General features: G+C 37.3%; 1 protein-coding gene across 18 annotated transcripts in view; it reads left to right on the forward strand.

Moving 5' to 3' along the window:
- Positions 1-21,797, forward strand: part of SLMAP (sarcolemma associated protein) — a 92,018-nt gene that overhangs the window by 20,409 nt on the left and 49,812 nt on the right. For 17 of the 18 annotated variants that reach the window (XM_059823321.1, XM_059823322.1, XM_059823332.1 and 14 more), the window contains exons 2-4: positions 14,105-14,252; positions 19,980-20,052; positions 21,421-21,457. In XM_059823321.1, coding sequence (XP_059679304.1) covers positions 14,105-14,252; positions 19,980-20,052; positions 21,421-21,457 — 258 coding nt within the window. Of the gene's footprint in view, positions 1-14,104; positions 14,259-19,979; positions 20,053-21,420; positions 21,458-21,797 lie in introns of all 18 variants that reach the window. The other variant, XM_059823324.1, reaches the window with a different exon arrangement.

A 21,797-nucleotide genomic window follows, 5' to 3' on the forward strand; every position in this document is an offset into this window, starting at 1 on the left:
TAAGTGATTCAATGTACATAGTATCTTCTTGGTAAGAAGAATGTTGTTTTGTCAGTTGGACAGTGTGACCTGAAATCTGCATATAGATGGTTGGAGGTGTCTCTGGTTTTCACACCTGGAAGGATTTGCCATTTTGAAAATGACTTGATGGCTGTTTAAAGAATTAAAACATCAGTTTCCCTTTATGAGATTTATGATGGAGAGTATTTCTTCTTACACTGACAACCTAGAACCATTGGTGCTAGAAAGAGGTTCTTTTTGTACTTTGAAAAATGTTTTCCATGTTTTAGAGGGAAATACTGGCACATTTAGTCCAAAAAATTGCAAGACTTGGTAATGTTTTTCTGAGAGTTGTGGACAACTACTCTCTCAGGCTTTGCAGTTGAAAGGGTGTGAGACTGCCAGCGGTACTTAGCAATTCCCTTGCTCCTCCTGCCCACTGGCAAATTGGTCATGGGCACTTACCATGTGTTCTAAGTATGTTTTTATTGACGAAGATTTTTGAAAAGGCATTCAGGTTTGGTTTTTTTAGCTTGTCTGAAGAATAAAATTGATGGGCACAGTGTTATCAGTGTAATGTCCCTGATGACTTTGTGGATATGAAGGAAAATAGCTAGAAAAAAGGCATTGACATACTTTTGTCTGTATGGAAAGCTGTACTGGAATAATTACCTTGGCAAGTTTTGCCACATTAGCAAACCTTTTAGTCTGTAAACCCAAGGTACCATATATGTGATTTTTGCCCTCAACTAAGACTGGTATGAATCATTAGTCACTGTGTTTGAAATTGTAATTACCATATCCTTGAACACCTTATCTGTGCTCTGCCTGTTCCTCTGTGTCTGCTGGGGTTGTTCTGATGTTCCGAACCGGTGAGAAGGCTGCAGCACCTGCCCCTTGCTCTGAAGCCAGTAGGACACAGCTAAAGAAATGGCTGACTAATATTCTCTAAGATCCCCTATCAAAAATCAACTCATACAATCTCTCACATTGCTGGCAGACCCACCTCAGTATGTGGATGTATGCTATAGGTATTTCTTTCCTTAAGCTGAAAAAAATTTCATCTTTTTTGTTGTAAAAATGTTCATCTCAAGGGAACACCAGAATAATCTGCCTTTCTTCATGAATGCCATCATTCAATTGCTGCTTGCTTGAAAGTCTTGACCCAAGAATGAGTTGCAAATAAATACAGCCTTGTCCCAGGCTATTTGCGCTCTCCCTTTGCTGGAGGTATGGCTTGGCAGTGCCTTGAGTACAAATATTAAACTCCCAATTGCTCAATTTCTCCTCTGTGCTGGAAAATGAATTTTCCATCTTTGGATGGAGCCGCACCCTTCTCTGATGGTGTTTGCTTTCCAGTTAATTGCATTTGTTTTCTGTACGGAATGCTGAAGCTCAAAACACAGAATGAAAAGAAATTAGTGTTTTTTTTTTTAAAAAAATTTTGGTCCTTACATGATTCAGAGAAGTCTTCAGAAAAACATGGAGGAGCATATTGCTCTGACGACCCCTTGTCTTCAGTATGAGGAAGTGTGCAGTGAACTCTCACTGTATTATATTTTGGTAGTATTTGTGGTTTGGACCTGTTACAAAAATACCTAGTTTGACGTGATGAAAATTAGTACAGTGTCCTTTGTACTTAGGCAATTCTTTCAAGTTAGCACTTGTACTTCTGCATCTTTATTGGCTGCATTGAATTTATATCACCATAGCTTTAAGCTCACCCTCAGTATGGTCATTTTGGCTGTAGCTTAGAAATGTGCTGAACATTATTTTCTTTGATACTGTCATCTGTTAATAAATAGTTCAAGAACAGATGATGTCAGAAAGCAAGAAATCTTTGCTTTGTTCAAAGGAGAGATGAATTAACTGGGCCTGCTGCAGGTGTTTGTTTAAAAAAAATAAAAATACTGTGGTCACATTACAAAGCCCTTTAAGAAGGAATATGTCCCTTGCTAAAAGGAAGGGAGATGACTTCTTCATAAATTTTTCAGGATATTTTTAGAGTTTTTATGTAGTGTGACAATACCAAACCACTTGCATTTGGAGGTGTTTGTGAGATCTGATGTTTTTTCTTTATCTGAATGTGTGATCACTGGGAGTTTTCTTTGTCATAAAACAGCAGTAGTATGGAGTTAATGATAGAAGGTAAACACAGTACCTTATGTGGCAGGAGTAGAAATGAGGAAAGGTTGAAATAGTTTCAACAATTTCTGCATCTATTCTCTATACAGTTGAAAAGTGAACACGTGAGAAGATATTCTTCATTGCAAGGAGTAGAGGAGCTTTGATGTAATGATTAACTAATTGGAGAAACTTAGAGTGCGTAGCAAGATCGTTAAGCAGTTTTTGCAGTACGGCACCTGCCTAGAAAAGTCTGGGATTATGGTCGAGAGTTGGAGTTTCCGGATAAATTAACGAGCTGTGTTACACTTTTTGCTTTCATATAAGTAGATCTTCCCTTCTGGCTCTTCATCTGGTAGACTATCTGGTAATCTTGGCTTCTGTTGTGGTTTTTCTCCAATTTGCTTGCAAATGAAAAATGCATTTATTTGCTGATACAAGTTTAATAATGCAAATTTCTTAAGATTTCCATTTCAGTTAACTTTTTGCTCATCACTTGGTTATCTCACTAAATCAAATTTTGAGGAAGCAGAAACAATGGATAATGTTAGCGTTGGATTTTTCCTTCTAAGTATTTATTGTGCCAGATCCTGATAGTATTTCAAGATTTCCTTTAGTTTTAAACATTTGTTTTTCATTTGTCTTCTGCTTTTTCTGTCAATTCTGCCTATTCTCCCATGTTTTCCCACTAAAACAATGTAGTGTTTATTTTAGCAGTTGTTGTAGATCTTTTGGGTTTAGTTTTTACTTATGTAAGGTTTTAATAAGATCAGTCTCTTAAAATTGAAAGACCAGGGAAGATTTATGCCTTAAGTCTGGCCTTAAATTAGGGCAAGGCTATGTCCAAACATGACAAATCTCCCTTTTAATGTCATACTTTTCATTGCTATAGTCAGAGACAAGACCACAGTTTATTTTGATCTTGAACTTTATCAAGTTGGTCAAAGAATGTAACTGTCAAGTTTAACCGCTGCTTCTTGATCGTGAATAGTCTTAGCATTTTTCCCTAGTGCAGAATTTTAGTACAGGTGGTTTTACCACTTGAAGGTAAGAGTAAATTATGATGATAAATTGCAAACCTTTAGGAACATACATTTGAGAAGAAATCAGAGTTTTGTATGGGAACCTGTTCTTTGCAGAGCTCATAATTCTTTATTTTATCTGGATGCATGAATCCTACAAATACAGTCTTTGGGACTTTGTACACTTCAAGATAATGTTTACTTTCGTTATTGCAAAGTTTGAGCAAGTCATGTTGGCAAACTCATTAAATTTAATTACAGTATACAATATTACTTACCTTTCAGTCTAGTTTTGGAGGAAAGTATTCATGTAAGGGCGTCAGGATTGATGAGTATTTCAGCAATATTTTACACTTAGAAGTTACTATCTTAAGTGATTATCCTGCAGAAACCTGGATTTCTGGGTAATGGCCTATTAAGGTGTTTTGTTTCTTTTCTTTATTTTAAAGCCATATTAAGTTGCAGGATATTTCCGTAATTGATTAATGTAGAGAACACAGTAGCATTAAGAGAAACCTCAGAAAGTCACCTTGTCCTTATGTTTTCCCCAGGGTAAATGTTTGATGTGGTGATAGAAGTTGATGTAAATTATACAAAGTTATCACTGGTATCAGTGATGCATGATACATAGCTGTATAAATGTCTTGCGTAACAAGAGACTGAGCTTCCTTAATGAAATAGAGCAGAACAGCTTCTTTGCAACAAATACAATAACCTTCTGGAAACCTGTTTTTTTTATGTAATTTTTACTGTTTTTATGAGTCCATTACACCGGTCAGGTTTTTAATATGGAGCAGGAAAATTTTTTTCAAGTCTCTATGTTGTGTAAGATATTGGGGCATCTATGACAGCAGTAATACAAAACAAGTCTCTTGATTATATTGCTTTGTATTCTAATGAGACAATTTGAGCATCCTGGGACCGTGTGTGAGTAATAATTTCTCAGGAATCTTTCCCTTGATTGCGCTTCATTGTTAAAATATTTTAGCTTAGCACTTAAAGCAGCAATATACCTTAAATTTTTCAGCATCTTCAGGATGAGAATTTCACATAGAATGAAAATTCTACTTGAGAATTTTCATGTAGGCTGAAAATTCAAATTTTTTGTTTTCCTTGAGAATTGTATATAATTAGTACTGAGTTGGGGAATTTTATTGTAGGAAATGTTTCTGCTTTGTCTATGTTCAGAATGGATTTGCATCTCCTTTTCTGTGGCTGTTCATGTCCTTAATCTATTTTGTGATTTACTTACAAAAGGAAGTTTTCAAGTGTGCTATGTATGAAGGGGCAGACTTATATTTATTCTGTTCACAGTTGAATCAAAAATTTTTCTATTTATCCTGAAACCATCCAGCATTTGTAGCAGAAGGCTGATTTTTAGGAATTCTTGTGAACTGTGAGGATGAAAGTTAAGTATAAGAGGTATTCTAAAAAGTAGTTATTAGTAACTATGGTGACAGATGTCTTATTGTAGCAAGTCAGTCAGCTATGTATAAATGAAATTATTTGTAAATTAGAACTCTTCCTCTAGATATCTTTGTTTTAAAAATAGCCTTTTGCATCAAAACTAGTGACATTGATGTGGAGAGGTCTATTTTTGTATGGTGGTGTCACATTTTGTGGTAAAACATTTTATCTTGGGGTTTTGGGGGAGTTTCTTGTCATCCTGCTCCTGTTAATGGTGAATGCATTTCTGGATTGTTTGAATCATCTACAGATCCGTGCTCATGAGTAACTTTCACCTTTTTGAACTACTTTATTCCACACCTTCTGTTTACCACAGAAAACTTTATTCGATAAGAGGAATGAGTGTTGTATATTATGCCTAGGATTGCTTCAGATCACATCCTTCAGTGTGAATCTTCTACTTGAAGGTACTTATTACAGAATTTTGAGGAGTGAGGTGTTACTGTGTAGTAGAGAGTGGTCGGGACTTGTTCTGCATTTTGCAGGCATTTTACTGCATTTTGCAATTACAGAATGTGATTACTGGAAGGCGTTAACTTCACAACTGTCAAGTTAGGTTACAAATTGTTGTTTCTAGAAAATAGAGTTTGTGAGGTTACTTGAATGTCACTAGTTCTGCCAGAGGAGAGTGAGGGCAAATAGATTAGCAAGGGACACCATGCTTTCTGGTGATGTTTCTAATCGTGTTGGTTGGTTCCATTTTTTTTATTTTTTTTTTAAATAATAAAGTGAAAAGACAGGACTTGGGCACCTTTTGTGCAAAGTTTTGCATGAGTGCACAATCATAGAGTAAAAGCACTGTTTTTGGTATCAGCTATCACTTTAATGTTGGTATCCTATGATGATCATTTCCTATGAAAGAATTTTTGGCCATATAAATTACCATCACCATAATACTACTGTATTTTTCTGGAAGTTTTGTTGTCCTAGGTGTTTGGAGTGCTGATAGTTCCTTTTAGAGCTAAAGTAAATAAAAGAAATCTGAAAGTGGGTTAGTGATGTTCATACAGTTCTGTACTGACCATTGGGACGTTGGGGGTTCCAGGAATTGTAATGCAGTTTGTTTACTTACATTTTATGAAAGCGAAGATGATGCAGGTCATCATGGCTTTCTTTATTTACTCCAACTTCAGACAGCTATCTAACACAGAGAACTCCAAATTCTGGTTATGAAGTGTGCTTTAAGGTGTTAAGATTCTGTCATATAGCAATTGACAGGAATCAGATGGTTGTCGTCGTAAATACAGCCTGCTCTCTGCTGTTCTCTTCGTGAATGTTGTGGCGGGAGGTGTGAGTATATGGGTCAGGAACCAGCTTCTAAACTATGCTCATTTTTAGCCCAGGTCATTGTTACATACCAACCAAATTAAGTAAACTGAAAATGATAGGAATTCTGAAACTACGCTGAAGGTGTTCAGCTGTCCCTGCCATCGAGCCAATTTTGCTGCTTTCTGTGATGGGTAAGGAGCAGCTAACTAGGATGGTGGTGGGTTCAGTTGCATCATTTCTTTTGTCCATTACCACATGGGAGTTGAAGACCTCAGTCTTGAATGGTATAGTGATTGTGAAAGATGTGTGGGACTATGGTTTGAAGTTGAGGGCAGCAACACCTAATTACAGCCAACTTTTTGGAGACAAGCAGTAGAGATCTTCATCCTCATTCTTTTATATAAATCCACAAGCTTTTGACTTGCAAGCGTGGGTTTTTGCTTTTGTTTTAAACTAGAGAAGTTGGATTGTGATATAGTTTGAGGTCCTAAACTTTTAGCCATTGTCTGCCAATCTCTTTAATATTAATTACTTTGAAAAATGCAACAATACTGCTCGAGAATTTTATTTGATAATAAATAGCCCAAACCATTTAAATAGAATGTTTTTAAGCTCCGCATAGCTAGTTCTAAAACTGAATAATTAAAAAGTATTGCTTAATCTTTTTAATAGCTTTTCTGTTAATAATGACCACTTCCTAATACGAATCAAAAAATCCTTTTAAAATAAATGTCTGACATCCTGTTTCTGAATTTTCCTGATGTAAAGTAGATTATGTGGATAACTGCAAATATTGAAGAATAGTATAGAGCTATTGACTAAGAGTAACCTTGAGTCCTGAGCTTTTCACCTTCAGACCAGTAAGTTCAGTTACAACTACTAGCAAATGTGGGGTTTGAGGAGTGGTTTAGAAAGTAAATGCTTTTGCCTAATGGGCGCAACAGGTAGGAGATGGTATTAGCTCTGCGAACGTGCTGTCATGGGGGTTTTTTTGCGAATGCTTTTAATATGCCGTAATTTAAGATTCTGATAGGTCTGAGGTCTATCTGTAGAACTCACCGGTTAAAATAAGCGTTGTCAAAAGAAAGGTCTGTGCTGAAATGTTTGCAGGTACAACGCACCTGGAAATGTTTGCTCTGTTTTGTTGAGGAAGGTGACATTTTGCTACTAAGGAACACACTAGAGCAACTCCAGGCTGTAGGCAAGCGTATGTTTTGTGCATAGTTTAAGCTGTTAGTGCCTCTCAATGTTCGGCATTGCCCTTCTACCTAAGGTGGTTCCTCCTTCCCACAAATCCAGCCTGTCTTCCCTTCCCCGTCACAGCCCCTTTTTCAGGCAAAGCCTGCTGAGTTAGCTCAGACAAAAGTTAAGCTGAATGACAGGGCCTGTAGTGAACTTCAAAGCGCTTGGACTATCAGGACATGGCAAGCAGCAGAGGGGTAAATACTTTACAGCACTTCAAATACATCCAGAAAAGGTGAACTCTGTTTATACCCAGACTCAGTTATGCTGGCACAAAACTGCTTTTACTGCCACAGTTTATTTTGCTTGACAACAGGTATGAGCAACCACCAGGGTTGTCCTGGCAGTACAGTCAACAAATCTTCAAGGTGTAAACAGACACCAAATGACTTGGTCAGCAGAAGTGCATACTCCCTGCTATCGTCTCCCTTTTGCCCCTTGGAGCTACTGGCAGGTTTGGAAGGATAGCACTGAATTCCTGGGTGTAGCTGAGGATGAAAAAGGTTAGAACTTTTTCATCAGAGTAGCTGGATTTAGATTAAGCTTACATTTTCAATCTAAGTTCAGGGTGAATATTTTTTTGTCCAGTGCTGGGTCAACGATGGTTCACTTTTTCTTTTTTTATTATTTATTGCATAGAAGAGTCGTTAAGTTTATTTTCCAAAGAAGTTACTGAAAATTACTAGCAAGTTGTGCTTCCCTCTGGGGGACCTTCAATACTTATGGTCCCTGAATAGTTGTCTGCCACTCCTTTGGTTTGTTCAGTCTGACTGGAAAATCCCTTCACAGCTGGTCACTTTTAGTTTCACAGCCTGTGCCTGCCTCAGGTAGTTAGAATAATTTTTAAGAAGAGATTTGATAAGAACTCAAAAGTTAATGCACTTGTTTTGTTTCCAAGTTGAAGGAGCTAGTGTTTAGCAAGCAAAGAGCTATTAGATCCATGTGTTTAAGAAATATAAGACTAAATAGAAAAGCAATTTTTCTTGATGTACCCCACCCTGTGAATTATGCTTGTTTATGGAGACAAATACTTCTACTTCCTTGATAGGTGGGTGGAGCTAGGCAAGTGAGAGGAAAGGAATTTAGGATGTGTCTAAGCAGACCAGAATGAGGAACTCAATCAATTGGACCGGGAGATAATTTAGCATTTGACCTTCTCTATCTTACAGCCAAAGGAGTGACCTGGAATTCAGTGTGGTTTGCACAGCGTACTCTGGTAGCAGAAGTGCTGCTTCCAAAATGAGAAAATATTGGGTGTTAACACTTGAAGGAAGATAAAGTGATCTTTTAATTGTATGGGAGAAAAAGCTTTCTGGCTGCAGTGTGATAAATGTTGGCCATATTTGTTTGACCCCATTATGTATTGTTCTGAAATCTTTGTGGACAGTGCAGATTGTGCAAAGCCAATGTACTTCATCTCCTAGTAGAATATGCCGTGTGAAACAAGTAAACAAACACAGTTGTACTACTCAGTCCAATTTTGGACTAACGTATTGCTCTAGGGCAAATATTGCAATTTTAAAATCCGCATTTACTTGCTCCCTTTGAATATTAGCTTTAGTTCTCAGGGGCTGCATTTGTAATGCCAGCATTAATTGTTTAATGATTGATCATTTAGTTTGTAGCATGAGTAGGGGAAGAATCTGTCATTTTAATTGTAGCTTTTTATGGCTTAACTGCTCTAGCTGACAGCCTTGCTGCCCCTTTGTGGTAGTAAACATGGCAAAAATGAAGTTGTCATCTCCTTAGTGGCTATAGTTTAGAATTTGACAAATTAGTTTAAATTATTATGGTTTGAACTAATGCCTCAAAACGTGTATAACAGGGCTTTGAAGCACGTAAGTGTTGTGTATACTTCTTTCACACAGAATATAAGAGATGAGTTGTCCTGAAATTGGGATTCTCTTTCTACATTAGTTGTCCAGGCAGTGAAAATATATTGAATGGATAAAATATATTAATGATTGACTTTCTGTTAAAGAGGCAACGGCCTACACTTTGTTGCTTATTATTTACTTAATTATTAATTCAGCTATGGAACGAGGCTGTGGTCTATGTCTGCATTTCTAGATGTAGAATTTGTTCCTCTTCATGGAGTGAATCTCGCATCTCTGCAGACAAACTGTATCAGTTCTCCGGTAATTCTCCTCACTGTAACTCTCAGCATAATTGTCCTGAACTGCAGTTTCAAGCTGGGTTAGATGGAGTAGCAGTAATGTGCTCTTAAAATGGAAAAGAATGGCTATACATAGTGATAGCAAATGTTACGTAAGTCTGTCTTGATCACCATTCTTGATTTACTGCCTTACTGCAGTACTGCTACAGTTCTACCCTAGAAGAGACACGAGGTTCTTTTGTCCATTGTATTGTACTTGGGGTAGTTAGGCCATAAGAGTTTTTGAAAAAAACACTAAACAGTCAAGAACTCATTAACAGAGGACTTATTCTTTAAACATTTATTTTTTTTCTGTTGTCCTGTATGAGCAGCACTTACTCACTTTACCTTGTAATGAACGGTTATGCAACAGAAAGATCTCCGATATCTTTGGCTTTTGAGTGTGTGATTGATTATTATGCACTGCTGTTATTTTGAGATTTTAATTTTGTTCTGAGAAAGCTAAAATCTTAAACTAGCAAGTTAAAAGTTCATTTTCGATGATGCATTTGGCTACATTTTAGGCTAATTCTAGAACTTCATGTTAAATTTCTAGTTTAAGCCTCAGTGAAATAATGCTGTATATTGAGGGATGCTGTATATCATCAAGATGAAGATGAAAAAAGCAGTGCTAAAAGCAAGTCTTGTAGTAAGATATTAAAACAAAAGCTCATCAGTTGTTTGTTCTACCCTTGTGTTGTACTGTAATTAAATCCAAATAATTAAATCACTGGAAAAGTGTGCTGCTTTCTTTTCAGGATTTTTCTGTGTATCTCTGAGCCCATCCTTTGTCTTCTCTGAGATCCTTCAGAAGTGTCTCATCCTATACCAGAACTGTATATGGCTTGGGAAACAAAACACTTCATGACTTTCTCACTTGCCAGGCTAAGTAAGGAGTTACCTTCAGCCTACCTCTTGGAAGATGTTCGAGTAGTAATCGTTAAGCAGAACGTTTTCTGTTGTTGCTGTTGTTTGTTTTTCTTTCTTTGAAGAAAACAGTCTGCCTACTTTTCATATGTAAAGTTGAAATCTGTCCTGGAGCATAGCAGTTTTGTAACTTCCTAATATCAGCTAGGATTCATATATTGTATGTGCATAAGTTTAATGTATTATAATCTGGGATCTCTATGGAAGAATTTTTCTATTTCATTAATCAGGCAATATTAGGAATTTGTTACAGGAGGAAAAATTGTAGTCCTATCTAACTGCATGAAAGTAAAATGTAGAATGTGATTTAGCAAGTTGTGACACTCTTCTGAGTCATTGACCTAGAAAGCAATGGAATTTAAATGGCATGAGATTTTTATACACCACAGGTCAAAGCAGAGGAGCTTCTTTTGTTCAATTTGCAAAACTGAACATTAACTTGAAATATGATAAATACTAAAATTTTAAAGTTAATACATAATTCCTTGTAAAACATGGAAACAAAAATAGGTAATTTTTTGAAACTTCCTTAATGCTGTTTCTAAAGAAGATGGACTATAGTAGAGAAGATTGAGTGTACTGATGAACTGCAAGTTTGACTTTAGAATAAAGTCTCCATAAATTTTGTGGAAGCAGCATGGTAGGATGTCTGCAGTTAACTGAGTTTGTTAATGAGGTATAAATGAGAGACGATGCAAACTATCATGATAGCATAAACTACGAAGGAGGAAATGTGGGCTGGGATGTCTTTTTCTGTCTGAGAAGGTGTTACAATACTGGAGAGTAAGTTTCTTAAATAGTTGTATGTTACCTTGTATTTTAAGAAAGAGGGAAAACTATCCCTCAAATCATACTTATATATATTTGTGATCTGAATTAAGGATGTGATAATTCTTTAACAGTCCTCAAAAGCTGAGGTGTTTTGAATGTTAATGAGCGATCTTTTCCACTCTAAATTGGACTAGTTGTTAAAATGAGGCACAAAAGGGCTGGGACTTTAGTTTGATCTGAAGGGAAGTGTGAATTATAAAAGCAAGTGTAATTAGGTAAGTATGTGCTCCCCTTTTTTCTGGCAATACCGGCTTAAGCACCTCTGCATATAACTTGCATCAGCTCTCAAAACTGGTTTGCAGTGACTAAACAAATGCTTGAGCCAGTACAACTAAAGAGGTGGTGGTGCAACTCACAATGAGCATCAGGGAAGACAAAGATTTATAGTTCCTCTTTAAGCTGGCACTGCTGCTGAAGTTTGTTGGTTTGCACTGGAAGGTGGGAAGAACAAATGGTGCTGGTTTCACAGAAGGCCCTGTGTTACGTAGCTGCTGTGTAAAAGGCGTTGTTTTGGGAATTGGAGACCCACCAAGGATACTGCATAATTAATAGTATATTAAATATCAGTACACTACTATAAATACTAGTTATCGTATACACGTCTTTGTTTCAGGGCTTGCACTTCATTTTGTTTTCTAAAGATAACTTTTACTAATGATACAAAAGTGATGAAGGGATAGACCTTTAAGATAATTTGAATTAGTGAAAACTAGTACGGAAATAACATTTGAATTTGCTACATGAAAGGGACCAGTGCTGTGGGTTACTACATGAAAGACAAGATGACTGAATCCTTTTTATTAAGTCTTGAAGGCAGTGCATTTCTACTTAGACATCAGCTTATTAACATGTTGTTGGTTTTACTTATTTCTTTACTAGATGCGGGAAGAGGAGAGTATTTTAATGCTGTTTGTAAAGACTTTAAGAGCATCACTTTTCTAAAATTTACATAATGAAATTCAGTAGCATCATGGACATCAATGTAATAATATGAAATTTAATGTGTATTTTCTATGGCCATTTGTCTACAGATTTTTTTTTTGCAGTTTGAATTTTGAGTCTACTACTCTGTAAGTTCTGTGTTGCTGATGCTCTGTTGCACTTCCTTTGCTGTAGTCACTCTCTTGTATTTTCCTGTGCTATTTTGTCTGTGCCCCATCTGCAGATTCTGCAGAAGTGTGTTTACAAGGGGCAGTGATTAATGAAAATGTTGGAGGGATTAAAGGCAGATATTATGCATAGGACAGAGAAGGGTGGGGAAAACCAAATAATGCCAAGCATGTTTGTTTCTCCTTGCTTGTGACTCACTTCTTCGTAACAGAAGGATTTTTAACTGGAGCAGAATGCTAATTGAGAACAAACAGGAAGTAAAAAAAATTATCTGTGCACTGAACCATGAGAGGGTTCAGTACTTTCAGATGAGTAAATTAAAGACCTAATTAATTTGATTAGCTTTTAAACTTGTAACTGTTATAAAAGCTATATTATATACTATTATATTATTATGTAGTAATATATAGTATTTCATAATATATAGAGTATTATTTAAAGTAGAGTGGGTCTCATTGTTAATGCAGTGAATGCAGCTATAATTTCTTCATCTAGCCATAATTTGTGTTTAGCCTTCATCTTTATGAACATATGACTGATTATTATTTTCTTTTTCTTCAATTTAAGATCAAAGGCATATCTATTGAGAAAAAAATCTTTCATGTGCTGCTTTTCATTCTGTCATTACGTACACGTAGCTGAGCTTTCCTGTGCTGGCATTCCCCTTGATTACTGTATTGAGTCCCATTTTCTGGACCCAGTGGCACTTAAGCGCTCAGGTTAGGGACACTGCTTTGCACTAGTCAGGACGAGCATGTAAGATACGCATGCCTGGTGTCATTTTCCAATATGAGATCTGAAGAGCCCTAGTGCTGGTCTCTCACTCCATTTTAAACCCACCTTTTCCTTCAACACTATTATTTTGAGCTATATATCACCTTTTTGAGGAGCGTGGTAATAGAGACAAATAAAAGCATGGAAAAGTCTGCATGGAATCCTGAAAAGGTTTGTCAATTGCTTTTATAGGAAAAACATGGGAATATGTTCATTTCTCTGAAGGCAGCATCTCTCCCCCAGCCTTATGCTTGCTTTGGGACTTGATGAGATTCCTTATGACTGCAGGAAGGCAGGGATTTCTACCATCCCATCAGGTTCCTGTAATAACTATTGTCATCTTGAACTGCTGAAAGTGACTCATTTCAGTAGTTACACCTGGCTGGTTAGTAACATTCCAGTCCCCTCTTTCATGCCACCTGATGATCAGGTCTCAGCCAGTGCCTCTGGTCTTCTGCCAGGTGACTCACTTGTAACCTCTTCTCAGATGCAGCAGTTTTGACTAGAAGTCTTGTGTCATAAGCAGTTTCAGATTCAATAAGTTGCTATTAATATTTAATTAACTCTACAAATGGATATTTACAAAGGTACTTGATGATGCAGCAATCTTGAGATTAACTTAATGCTGTGAACTAGTATCGCTGAGAGGTAAAAGCATCCTAATTTTTTTCCCTTAGTTTCACCGTGTTCTTGTATTACAATTCCTGAATTCTGTTTTCTGCCAAAGCTTTTCTTTGTGCCCTTAGTGCTAGTCTTCCCTACAGCATGTTTCTGTCATGAACAGTGGTATCTTAAATGTATGAGCAGTTAGAATTTTTGTGTGTTGACCAACATAAATAGAAATTCTTACATATGGGTGGCAAAAGGTGTTGTTGCTAACAATGTCTGATCCTTTTCATGCAGGTAGTAGGTTAAGTACAGTTTGTAGCAATTATTTGCATAGTCTGTGTGCTAGAATTCAATTATATGTTAAACAACTGAAAATCAAATACAAATACTTTTTGATAATGCGAAGATGTTGCATCCTGAGGAGGGTGTTGTGAGTTTGCTACATTTGTCCTCTTCTACATTGGGAGGTCAAGCTATATTTTATAGGAAATAAAACTTTACTGGAGCTTATATTTCATCATACTCGTTTTGTTTTTTCCAGACACTTTACTATTCTTTTTGTTTGTTTTTACAGTTCTATCTTCAAGACACTAAAAGTAGTAATGGTACCTTTATTAATAGTCAGAGACTGAGTAGAGGGTCTGAGGAAAGCCCACCATGTGAAATTATGTCAGGTGACATCATCCAGTTTGGTGTAGATGTGACGGAGAACACGCGGAAAGGTAAGGGTATGGATCTTTTTTTTTTTTTTCCCCCAAGTGTATTTATTTAGAACATCTTATTACAATCCGATCTTTAAGAGTAAATGGTATTCCTGTTGTAAGAAAATAGTAGGGTCTTTTTTTTGGTTACCTCTTCCCTCCTTTGTGCTGGCAGTGAGTCCTGTGGCCACACAGTAAACTGGATCAAGAAACTGATGTGCTGAAAACACTGACTCTATGGAACCCCCACCTGCCAACTAGATTTTAACTGGGTTGCTTCCACGGCCCATCTTCTTCTGTGGCTGTATGGGTGCTAGTGTGTGTAGTGGAAATGCAGATCCAGAAAAGGAGGCTCAGCTGCAACCACGTGTTTAGCTGTTGCCTCACTAAAATTGACTACAGCAATTTTAGAAGTGCAGCATGGGCATGTGTACATAGTGCTGTGTGGGGTGGTTTTGTGTTTTTTTTAATTTTATTTTTGTAACTACCTTTCTGTCAAGCCTATGAACCCTAAAGTTTCAGCTAATAATGTGGCAGAAGTATGAAACTGCATATCTTGATAAAGTACTCAGCATTAAGTTTGAAACAGGCTAATGTAATTCTTGTCAAGATCCCTACTTTTTCTTTCCGTGGCCACTACTGATTTTGGTTTCTGCAGGTACTTTAAAATGAGGATAGAAAAACGTTGCTAGCTGAAAAATGAGGTGATGGGATTTTGGTTAGGTTTCATTTTCTTGCTGTCCTCTTCCCAGTGTGCATGCTCTAGAGATCTTGTATTATGGTAATAGCTATATATCTCTGTTAATCAATAAAAAGGCAGCCTCTGTCTCTTTTCTTTTGCATTTATGTACAGTGTTTCAGGAGTAATCTCTTTCTTTCTGAAGACTGGTCTGTATGTGACTTATTAGATTGTAATCAATATTGTCAAGACTTTTTAAAGTTACCTAATGGGTCTGTTACTTTCTGTCAGTATCGAAGCTCTGGCCGTGTTTGAAGAATCCTAATCTAGTAACACACATATTTGGCAATAAAATATCAGAACTGCCATCACTGCTCTTCCAGTTTACTACTTTTCTGAATAAGACCTTCATACAGCTTGTCCTTAAAGAGGGGTATTTTAGGAAAGAATGAAATGAAAGAATAATATTAAATTTAAATGCTGATGGTAAGGTTTTTTTTAAAAAAAAAACCACACCCAAAACCAACCAAACAAAAACCCCCAAACAACCAACCAACCCCCCCTTCACAAACCAAATCAAAACAAACCCCCTAAAACCCAACGAACCAACCCGTAGTAAAAGTAGAATTTTTAAAGGGCATTAATTGAACAAAACAGAAATACGAAGCTTGCTCCATCTGTTACTCACAAATTCTGTCTTTAGCCAGGTAGGTTGAAGTTCTCAAAGTCTGAAGTATCAGAGGAAAGATAATTAATATATCTTCAAAGAAAACATTGTTAAGCAGTGGAGGTGGTTAAGTATTTTGTCATGGAGAGCTGCTGGAGCTATAGTATTTTTGAGTGATTCATGGTAGGGAAGGTCACATTACATTGTTTCACTTGTCTCAAAAATGCTGTTGCGAAGATTTAACTCTTGGATGTCTAGTTGGAATTGTCTGGGAGTTTCTTAAAATGTTATTTCATGTGAAGTGATTGCAAATATTTATGAATACTAGCAGTATACATAGAATAAATTAAAGGAATACATTGCATCTAATGAACCTGGAACTATTGATTTGATGAGATGCTGTCCTAGCTAAAAGAAGCTGAATTTCTTCATGTGTATTTAGATTTAAAACAATTTTTATTTTAAGATTGAGTTGGATGAAAAATGGAAGTTTACTTGTTTTTATCAGCAATTATTTGCAATTAGTTTATGTGAAAGTTTGTGGAAAGTTAATCGTAAGTAAATTCTTGCCAGTAGTAGTTCTTCCCAACGGTTTTACAAAATACGATCCCAGCAACCTGACATTCGTGTAATGAGCGATCACTTTGTGCCGCCTTCCTTTTTCTCTTCTCTAGCTCTGAACATAGGAACTGTGCTCATGTTACTCATGAATGTGTTGAGCTAGCTAATGGGGAAGAGCATACAAGTTTTTTGCTTTCCTCCCTCTTCATGCTCCCCCAAGCAATGAATGAAGATCGTATCATCATGCTGAGGCATGAAACAGCTGCATCACAGTTAGTGTTTACTCATTAATGCAATTGGAATGCATATAAACACATTTTTTTACCAGTTCATTTCAGTAATCTTAGATGTTACTGTTAACCTAATCTAGTAATAAACAGACATGAAAGTAGTTTGTAAATTAAGTGATTCCCTTTAAAACCATTTTGCATTCTGGTATTTACATAATGCCTTACTTGCACAAGACAGTTCAGCATTTTGCTGTGTATAATTACAAGGTAATGACAGGATAGGCAGAGTTTACTTGCCGATGTAAATTCTGAATTGTGTAAATATTGCTGGAATGCATTTCTTATTTTATTGTTCAGGCTGTTTTTCAGTAAGTCATTTCCTTGCAAATATGATCTTGATTTGGTTCTGTTAAAATAATGGCACATTCAGTGTGTGATTTTTTTTTTTTTCAGGGTATCTTATATGAGCACAATTCCTCTGCTTTCTGCTGCGGAGCTGAAGTCATTAATGGGCCCGAGAGAAATGTTTCCAACCCTCCCGCTTCCTTATTTGTCCACTTGTTGTATTACTAAGAAGCGTACCGGCCTGCTCCTTTCCCTCTCCTTAACACAATACTTGCCTATTAATCATCTTGCTGTGCTTTTCTCTGTGTTAGTGGGGTTTATATTCTTCAGCACTTCCTAAATTTCGCAGTCAGTGCCAGAGCATTCCAGGAGTTAACTGGTGGTGACTTCCCCGCGCGGAAAGGAGCAGCAGGCGTTCAAGTAGGGTCAAATAGTACCAGATGACTTCGTTCAAATACAGTTCATGCACTTTTTTCTGGTCAAATTTGGGCTGTTCTTTTTAATACATTTTTTCTCTCATGGGATGTTTGAAAAAGCCTGCGTGGATGAGGAAACCCAGCGCATGCTGCTTGTCAAATACATGGAGCTCTCAAAGGGGTGCTGGTTTGATTGTCGCCACGGCTGCTGTTACCACGTTAGCAAGTGCAAATAGAAACGAGAGCATCAGTTGCAAATTGCCTCTCTATGAAGCAAAAATTTCGAGACAAAAATTACTTCTTTAGTCCCGTTTTCGTGCTCCTTGGCCGCATAAACCCCGCATCAGGGTTCAGGGCAGCTCTCGGTGGGTTTTTGGAGTTGCGTGCTGAAGCGTGTGACAGTTAGGTGTTTCAGAATGATGCAGCAAGTTTGTGACTGAGGTGTCGCAGGGCAAATCGAGCCGGAGCAGGGTTTTTCTCTCCGCCTGTGCTGCGCTGCGGGGAGGTGGCCGGGAAGCCGGAGGCCGGGGCGCTGGGCCCCGCTCCGCTGGCGCTGCCGTGCCCCCGCAGGCGGCTGCCGGCCCGGGGCGCCCTCTGGCGCCGCCGCCCTGCGCCGCAGCTTCGCTCCCTGCCCCGGCGCCCGTCCCCGCTCCGGGGCGAGGTGACGCCGGGGCCGTGCCAGCCCCCCGGCAGCGCTTCGTGACCCCCTTGCCAGCCGCCCGGGAGGTGAGTGCGTGGCGTGTCACCTGGGACATGGGGAGCGGAGGGGATCTGTTTTAGTTTGAGAAGAATTTTCTCAGTCCCGTTTGGCAAGCAGAGGCTGCTTATTGCTTTTGGTTTTTTTCTTCCCCAAAAGGAATCATATAGACGTGAATTTAAACAACTGTCCTGTCCAGCCATCACTATAATAATGTTTTATATGTTTCTTTATCTTCCCTTAGGCTTTCTCTCTATTCTTTCAATTATAATGAACTGATAGCGAAAGGACAGAGTGCAGGGTTTTTTCTTTTTTTAAATTATTTTTATTTTATAAACGTATCAAAATGTGTATACCTTTTCACAGTCACTGTCTATTTGTGACCCTCTGCTACATCCCCTTTATCTCTCTTTTTTTTTTCCAAAAATGAAGCTCCTGCAGCTTTTAGGATTTTTTTTTCCAGTCGATGGAAAAACTTCAGAATTATATAATCTCACAGCAGACCCACCTGATATATGACCCAAAGGAAAAGCTGTCTGTTGGTCTTTAATTTCAGATACCCCAATACTTTTTTCTTGAAATTGCTAATTTCCCCTTTATGCCTTAAAGGAAAGATTCTTCATTATGAAAGCTGTGTGAGTATTACATGCTACAGCTAATATTGCTAATGTGGTTTTTTTATGTTTTTGCAAGCATAGAATTGTGAATTCTGGGGTCCCAAGTCTAAAGCCAAAAAAGACCCCCATACCCATGGCTTAATCTGTTTTGAGAATGGAGTCCTGGCTGTTCTTCCCTGGCATGTAAATTTAATACTTTACCAGGTCAGCTTGAAAAAACAAGATGCTGTAGCCAAGGGGATACTTCTCCAAAGCATTGGCTTTTAGCACTGAATAAAGATTAAGAACGACTCTGTTTAGTTGGATCATTTCTCCTGTATTTTTAGATTCTATTGAGGTAGCTTCCTCAAAGACCTGTCTCGTTTCCCTGGAGTATTGCCGTTGTCCTAAAACACCCATTGCCCTTTTTTTTTCCAAAGCCAGATTAACTGTTTTGATGATATTAATAACCATGAAAGTAGAGCAGCTATTTGTCTTTGTATGTTGGTGGGTGCTTTACGTATAGTGGTAGGTGACAGATGACCGTATACTTATTTGTATCTAGCTTGCAGTAGTATTTTTGGGAACAGCATCTGTCTATCTTTCCATGTAACTGGAAAGAATTTTTACTTCCCAAATCATAGAACCATACAAGAAAAAAACCCCAAAAAAACGCCGGATGTGATTTGACTGTTTGCAGTGTCATTGAAAATGGTATCAGTAACATTTTTGGGAGACACTGTGAAGAGAGGTTGAACGTGATGCAAGAATCAAATATTGCATTTGCCTCTCTTATTCCTTAAGATCTTTCTTGAGTTCAAAGAATCTTGAATTTAGTCCTGGAGAAGCAAGCTTCCTCCTTCTGAAATGAGAGGCCACTTGTCTAGGGCTGTGCATTAGACGTGTACTACAGTCATAGCGAAATAGAGATGTATTGTCTTGAATGATGCTGCTCATAGCATTCAAGAGGATGTACGTCTCAGTGGTTCCTATGTTCTTCCTCTGCGTTCCCTTTTTGATCCTTGTGTTTGTAAATAACAATCATTTGGCAAGTTCCAGATGTTGAAGTGAGTATCTGGCAACACAGATTGGATGTGTTACCTTTTACGTCCCTGGATATGCTCGTAGGAATCTTGTCAAAAAGGTAGCTCATGATTTTGTTTATAATTCTGCATTCCTGTTACCTAGCGCAGGTAAGATGCATTCCTTTTTCCTCATTTTACGATCAAAACATAGAGTTACCTTTTTTAACTTGCTGCAGTGAAGACATCTTGCAGGCATTGCTGCATGTGGAAGAATTGGAACTGCAACTGCTTCACAGCCAGGACTAAGTGCACAGCATAACCTCTTCAAGTTTCTAATCATAAAGTTTTCTGTCTCCAGAGGAGGTCCGAGAAGGCAGACCCAGGCACTGGTGCTTAAAGGCGTTCATGCCTCCTCTTGTTTGCCTGCCTCAGGATTTTTTAAAACAGTTCGCTTGGTTACTATAACATTAACCATTGAACTTACAATTAAATAGTAACGAATCATGATGACTTAGTATTTGTTTCTTTTCAGTTACCCATGGCTGTATAGTCTCCACAATCAAACTGTTTCTTCCAGATGGAATGGAAGCTCGATTGCGATCAGAGTAAGAATAAGTATCTATTCACGTGTAGCAAAATTAAACTACTGTATAATGAGGATTTGATGGATGTTATGTTTCAAATCAGTGTAGGAACAGTTTCTTTTCCTGTGATCATGCAAAGAAAATAACTGAGAGCATGGTTCTTTTGCAGGCGTTATGAAAAAGAAATCTCGTTTGCTTGTTGCTTTTAGAAATTAAGACAACTATGAAAGAATAAAGTTCTATAAAAGAATAAAAAAGTTCTTATCAAGTTGGGCTTTTCTGACTAGCTGTGGTTTAGTGTACTGGAATGAGTATTTAAAAAAGAACAATATAGGACAAAAGAAAGCAAATGAGCGTTCTCCTTCCCTCTTATTTGAGATTATTATTTTTGCTCCTTTAAAAGCACATAGACTCTACTAAAGTGAGGTTAATGGTGTCTCTGTGTGCGTACACGTGTACACATAACACTCTTCATATTCAGTAATACAGTAATGTGTCTTTGTGGTGCAGTTATTTGGTATCACAATGAAAGAAAGCTTTGCCTGGCATGAGGGGGGGGGGAAATCATAAAATATGTTGGATGGAATAACGTTTGGAAACTCAGATGAATATTGAGAGGGTTTTCTGTGTATATGTGCACGTTTTGCAAAGAGCTGTAGAAACAAAAAATGTAAACATTTTGTTTGCAGTAACTGAGTGCCAATTACAAATGACATAATTTTAATCATCTTTCATCCTCAGCAATTGTATGGTTTTGATTGTTTATTTAAATATTCTTTTATCATTAGTATCCAGAAATATGTGCATGAAGCTTTAGGGTCTTTGCTTCTGGGAAGATAAGTCAAAATAAATTATTATGGGAAATTTTCCATGTAATTGCATGTCATAATAGGAAATAGTAGAAATGTATGGTGTTAAATTTTCAGTTCTGATGAAAATGTGCAAAAATAAGATTTGCTCTAGTGAAAGTGTACAAAATTCTTTAAGTTACCAAATATTACTTTGCTCAGTTTGTTGAAGTTGTAAACGGAGAGTAGTATATCCACTGTCTTTTCATATCTATTGCTTTGTGCATGTAAATTGGTTTAAATCTTAATAAATCAGTTTTAAAAAAAATCAAATGTTATGTCACTACTGAAATAAAAGTTGTTAAAGAGAGTTTTTAGAATAGACCTTGGATTTATAATTTGTAAATAGTTCTGTAACTGAAAACATCACGCAGCATAGTATTAACTGTTTTGCATGTTTGTATATTAACTCTTCATTTTTATCGGAAGAATAAACATAAAAATACAAAGCATCTTGATTAAATGCACAGTACTAGGGATCTTCTAGATTTTTGAACTGCTATTCTGTACTTTGTGTTCACTTTTAAATTTTTTTTTTTAGTGTTATCCATGCTCCATTACCAAGTCCTGTTGACAAGGTAATTCAGTAATTTGCTGGTTTCTGCCTTACTCAGCCACGTGCTGTTTTCTGACTTGTTATAAAGATGAAGAAATGGTGAAGTCCAGTTACATTTGGAGATGTTTTCCACTTCCTATTTTTACCTAGTTTAATATTTTGAGTGACATTTAAGGTAGAGAAGGTAATGCAGTATCGTAGTGTATATTTTAAGGTAGCTTGACTTCTTACGGTATGCATCTGAAATGTGTCTTAAAAAAAATCACACCGATGTTAAGATGGTTAAATTTCCAGGTACAGGTTGACTGACTAACAGGTCTTGGGTATTGCATAATTTGATACTTTATTTGTTGTTCTGTGGG

The sequence above is a fragment of the Gavia stellata genome, chromosome 12 (assembly GCF_030936135.1).
Source record: "Gavia stellata isolate bGavSte3 chromosome 12, bGavSte3.hap2, whole genome shotgun sequence".
Classification (NCBI taxonomy): domain Eukaryota; kingdom Metazoa; phylum Chordata; class Aves; order Gaviiformes; family Gaviidae; genus Gavia; species Gavia stellata.